This window comes from Nicotiana tabacum, chromosome 4 (genome assembly GCF_000715075.1).
Source record: "Nicotiana tabacum cultivar K326 chromosome 4, ASM71507v2, whole genome shotgun sequence".
Lineage (NCBI taxonomy): Eukaryota > Viridiplantae > Streptophyta > Magnoliopsida > Solanales > Solanaceae > Nicotiana > Nicotiana tabacum.
In genome coordinates this window covers 76,460,321-76,466,296 of record NC_134083.1, presented here as the reverse complement: position 1 = coordinate 76,466,296, position 5,976 = coordinate 76,460,321, and the positions used below count along the sequence as shown (strand labels likewise).

Sequence of the window (5,976 nt, the reverse complement as noted above, 5' to 3'; positions counted from 1 at the left end):
GCAGGTCCCGCAGTTGAGGTCTAAGAGTTATCCTGCAGTTCGAGTGCAATGGAGAGGTCAGCCGATAGAGGCATCTACCTGGGAGTCCGAGTCGGACATCCGGAGTTAATATCCACACTTATTCACCAGTTCAGGTACTTTTTTTTAACTCCGTTCGAGGACGAACGCTTGTTTTAGAGGTGGAGAATGTGATGACCCAAAATATTATTTTTAAATTTAATAATTAATTCTGTATTCTAAGACCTCGAAAAGTACTATTTATAACCCCTCGACTTGCGTGCGTAGTCCGTAAAATTTTCTGAAAAGTTTTTATGTTAAAAATGGATAAAAATGTGAAATAGAGCTTTAAAACTCAACTAAGTTGACTTTGGTCAACATTTTGAGAAAACGGACTCGGATAAGTATTTTAATAGTTCCAGTAGATCCATATCGTAATTTGGGACTTGGGCGTATGCCCGGAATTGAATTCCGAGGTCCCTAGCCCGAGATATGGAATTTTGATGAAACATTAAAAGTTTGAAAGCTTAATGATTTTTAAGAATTTACTGATGTTAGATTTATTGACACCGGGTCTGTATTTTAGTTTCGAGCCAGGTATAGGTCCACTATAATATTTATGACTTGTCTGCCAAATTTGGTGAGAATCGGAGTTGATTTGACGTGATTCGGACATCCGGTTGTGAAAATATAAGTTTAAAAGTTTTATTGAAAATTTCCTTTGGTTTGGGGTCCGATTCATAGTTCTAGGTGTTATTTTGGCGATTTGATCGCGCGAGCAAGTTCGTATGATGTTTTAGGATTTGGGTGCATGTTTGGTTTGGAGCCCCGAGGGCTCGGGTGAGTTTCGGATAGGCTTCGGGATGATTTCAGACTTAGAAAATCTAGTTTTCTACAGACTTCAGGCTTCTGGTGTGTTCTTCTTCGCGTTCGCGAAGGTAATTTCGCGAACACGAAGAGTAAATTAGACTGACACGTTTTGTGCTTCGCGTTCGCGATAGGGAGAAAGCGTTCACGAAGGGTTGAGGTGCGAAGCTTTGCGTTCGCGATCGAAGCCTCGCGTTCGCGAAAGGAAAGAGGCTGGCCAGGTAATTTGCCTTCGCGTTCGCGAAGGACAAGCCAGGAAAGCTTCGCGTTCGCGAGATGGCCTTCTCGTTCGCGAAGGGTAAAATTAGACAGCCCAAATTTGTGCTTCGCAAACGCGAGGCACTGACCGTGTTCGCAAAAGGTAAAAATTGCTTAAACAGAACTTAAGTTCTGGAAAATGGGATTCGTCCAATTTTCAACCTTTTTCCATTTTTGAGCTCGGGTAAGGCGATTCTTTGGCGATTTTTACGGAAAAATATTGGGGTAGGTGTTCCTTATCATATATTGATTATATTTCATGATTCCATACTCATTTATATCATGAGTCCGTGAATTTATGGAAGAAAAATCAGATTTTTATAAAATCTTCCAAAAATAAAAATTTAAGACTTGAGGGTCCATTTAACATCGGAATTTGATAATTTTTGTATAGTTGGACTTGTCTCAGAATGGGTGTTCGGATTTCGTAAGGTTTTTCGAAATGTGAGACGTGGGCCCCACTTTCAATTTTTAAAGTGAATTTCAGATTTTTATCCGAAAAATTAGTAAATTCATATGGAATTAATTCCTATGATTCGTATTGAGTATATCTAATTATTTGTGAATAGATTTGAAGCTTTTGGAGATAAATTTAAAAGGAAAAGCTGTGGTCGAGTAATTGATTGGAATTTGTAAACCGAGGTAAGTGTCGTGGTTAACCTTGACTTGAGGAAATAGATCCCTTAAATTATTTGTTATGTGAAATGCATGTGAACGACGTATAGGTGAGGTGACTAGTGTCTATACGTCGTCAAAATTAATTGTTTGCATAATTATTTGAAAATCCTAAACTTGTTTTAATACACGAATTAATTGTTATGATAATTGTTTCTCTCCTATTCTTTGTCAAATGTTAATTCTTGAATTTCTGTAATAATTACTACATGATGATTTGATTTATGTGTATTAATTGCTATTTGACATTTATCATATTAAATATTATACTGCCTATTTTCTCCCTGATTTTCACAATTATTTGCTACTTGTCATTATTTGTTTCATAAATGAATTATAATTATTGTATGTCTTGATGCTTAATAGTTTCTCATTAAACGTGTTATTTATTGGAGTATTTTTATTATATTTAAGAGTTGGTAAAATATATTGGAGGAACAGGTTGCACGCCGCAACAGAATTAATTGAAATGAATATATTGGAGGAACGGGTTCCACGCCGCAACAGAATTAATTGAAATGAATATATTGGAGGAACAGGTTGCACGCCGCAACAGAATTGATTGAATTGAATATTTTGGAGGAACGGATTGCACGCCGCAACAGACTTATTTAAAAGTCTATATCGGGGGAATCAGATTGTACGCCGCAACAGACTTATCTAAAAGTTGATATATATACTTGATTAAAATAAATATATTGGAGGATTGAAAATGAATATATTGTGGGAGCGGTTTGCATGCTGCAACGAAAATTGGTTGAAATAATAATGGGTTATGACTGCTGAATTGGCTTCAATTATTATAAATGGGTTACCTGATTTGTTTTTATTATTTATTGTTGTTACTAATATTGCATACATGTTAATGTAAGTGACCTGCCTTAGCCTCGTCACTACTTCGTCGAGGTTAGGCTCAGCACTTACCAGTACATGTGGTCGATTGTACTGATACTACACTCTGCACTTCTTCTGCAGATTTTGGAGTTGGTCCCGATGGCGTACCATCGACTTGCTCGGATTTCAACTACCAGAGGAGACTTGAGGTATAGCTGCATGGCGTCCGCAATTCTGAAATCCCCGTCTATTTTACTTTTGCTGTGTGTTTATTTCCAGACAGCTTATTTATTTCAGACCTTTATTGGTATTATTCTAGAAGCTCGTGCACTTGTGACACCAATTTTGGGATGATATTTAGACAACGTTATTTTTATGGATTATTCACTACATTTCAGACTTTACTTCCGCATTTATTTTTTTTGTTATTAATAAATTAAAAAATTGTATTAAAATAGATAATATTATTCTAACGTTGGCTTGCCTAACAAGTAAAATGTTAGGCGCCATCACGGTCCGAATGTGAGAATTTCGGGTTGTGACAGAAATGAACGTAGTAAATATAGGAGTTACAATATATATCTTGACGTAGCTGAAACTTATGCATTCGGGATTTCAGTCCAATTAACTGAACTCTAAATAAATAATTTGTACATATTCAATAAATTTATTAAGATAAATATACAAAGTTACCGACTCAGCCCCTTCCCCATATGGAGTTCCGAAACCAAAGGCAATCGTTGAGTCATGAAATATATCATTTTTGTGTTACCCTTACCGTTGGGGTGGGCCGGGTCTCGGCCTCCGAACCGTACGTGGGAAGAGTTTTTGCCTCATACGAGTAGGGTTGAAGACGGGGAATTTAGATGAGATGGGAAACCTAGCAGCTATCGGTCGGGGCCGAACCCGTAATCAACATACTAGTTCCACCTTGCCCCTGAAATCTTGTGATATTTACGATCTCCTAATGTGGAGGTTAATAATTTGGTTAAGTAATGGGAAATAGGAAGCAGGATGGCTTAATTAGAATACGTCATGCAGATGCACCGAGTCACGGGCATCACTATAATAGAGGATTCCCTAGTTAAGTACCTACATTAGTAACTATGAAGGTAGCAGAGGAGCTGTAAACAACAAAATTAGTAAATCAACTAAGAGTTGAGAGTTGGTAACAATGACAAACCTTTTTTTCAACACCATGCACCACACGCATTACTAGTTTAATATCTCCCCCTAAGCTTAGGAGGGATTGTTCGTAAATTATTCATCCTCCTAGCACTATAAATAGCCTACATTAGTACCAGATTTATACTATCTCATCTTTGCATTTACTTCTCTTTACAATTTTTGTAGGGAGGAAATTCTGCCTTAGATTCCTTATATCATGGCTTTCAAAACAAGAGCCTCAGTTACCCTTTTCCTCTCCTTGAATCTCCTTTTCTTTGTCATAGTCAGTGGAACTGATTGTGGCTCTTGTCATCATAATCCTCCTAGCACCGGTAATGGTGGTGGCAATGGCAGTAACACTGGTGGCTCGGGCAATGGTGGCGGCTCCGGAAACGGAGGTGGTTCGGGCAATGGTGGCGGCTCCGGCAACGGAGGTGGTTCGGGCAATGGCGGAGGAGGTGGCAATGGACAAGGCAGGTGCCCGAGAGATGCTCTGAAGTTGGGGGTATGTGCAAATTTACTTGGTGGATTGGTGGGAGTGATAGTGGGTTCTCCACCAACTTTGCCGTGCTGCAGCTTGATCGCGGGGCTGGCGGATTTAGAGGCGGCAGTTTGCTTGTGCACAGCCATAAGGGCAAATGTGCTGGGAATAAATCTGAATGTGCCACTCTCTCTTAGCCTTGTTCTCAACAACTGTGGAAGGAATCCTCCTACTGGCTTCACTTGCTAATAAGCCAATGTCCTCAATGCCTATTTCAGCCTTTTCTTATGTTGGCCATTTTGTGTTTGCATCTATTTTCTTTTATAATCACTTGTTTATCGTGTTGTGTTAATTGTTGCAAATAAGCGAGCTTGCAAAAATGAAAGAGCAGGTTCGTGAATCAGTTGATTTTGTGTCTGTACTCCGTACTCAAAGGTTTATAATTTATATATTATAATATTATGCTGCCTTTTGTATTTCATGAGCATCTTTCTCGGTTTCGTTTGCCTACTCCAGTGTCATAATTAAGATGGCTATTGGCTGGCTAGCTAACCGAATAATTTCCCTTGGAAAAAAGAATTTTCTTTTGAGAAAGAAAAGAAAATATGACAAAAGAAAATGGTAAAGTATTTTTTTTTTTAGATAACTTGGATCAAGACAAGACTATTGATCAGAAAAATATTGGCAAACCCCCTAGTGATATAATTGATTAATGTGTGCAATAATTTTTTCATAAAAATACTTCCTAAATGTCATCTTTGTGATTATTAATTTGTTGCTTCAATATTTGCAAGACAGCGGAGGAATTTCAAAACTGAAAAACAATGAAGGATGCCTCGCTGATTTTCAAGTGACTTGGAGAAGTCTCTGATTTTTCAAGTTTGAACAAAAGTCACCTCTTGCTAGCTGCTTTATCAATTGATTATTAAAGCACCTTCAACTTGTATGGTTAATAAATAAAGATTCGGGATAATTTCTGAGACCTTCCTTTCAGGTTGATTTTGTAATACTATTTCTCTTGTGATCACTATACTTATAACCTCCCATATTTTGATTTCTTTGTAGTAATCGGTTTGAACTATTTATCATAAAATAAAGTTAAAATATGACTAATTCGCCTTTTCTTATTGATAACAATTTATATATAACGAGAGATAAACACAAAAATTTTACGTGGTTCGGTCATTGAACGACCCAACTATGAAATGCTACATTATAGTGCTATTAAGTGAAAAAGAAAATAAAGAGCCTTAATTTATAGAAGCTTGAAAGTTGTAACCATTAATTTGCTACAAGGAAAAGGAAACACTAAATGAGGTAAATTGGTATTTTGTTCATAAAAAAGTTAAATATAGTAACCATAATTCAACCAACCAAATGTATTACACAAAATGTTTGCGTTTTTAAAAAAAAATTAATTCATCTACCCAGGTTTTCACTTTTCACTACCATTATGATGGTGGGAGTTTGGCCTGGACCCTACTTTGTATACTATTAACAAAAGTGTACAATAGACGGAGACATAAAACCAAAACCTCTAAAATACATAAATGATACTACAAGAGAAAGGGGAACTAAATTAAGGGGGAAGTTCCCTTTTACAGATAAGCTCTCAAAACAAGAAGGCCTATGACCATTATAAGGATTCTCTGCCAGAATCCATGTGTTCAAAAACCTTACCCAATACCTTTCTTTTG

At 37.1% G+C, this 5,976-nt stretch overlaps 1 protein-coding gene across 1 annotated transcript; it reads left to right on the top strand.

Annotated features, from left to right (window-relative positions):
- The first annotated feature begins 3,746 nt into the window (after window positions 1–3,746).
- LOC107813509 (14 kDa proline-rich protein DC2.15) lies at window positions 3,747–4,755 on the top strand. The gene has a single exon (XM_016638783.2). The coding sequence runs from the start codon at window positions 4,016–4,018 to the stop codon at window positions 4,526–4,528; it is 513 nt and encodes a 170-aa protein (XP_016494269.2). The 5' UTR covers window positions 3,747–4,015; the 3' UTR covers window positions 4,529–4,755.
- Window positions 4,756–5,976: the final 1,221 nt, after the last annotated feature.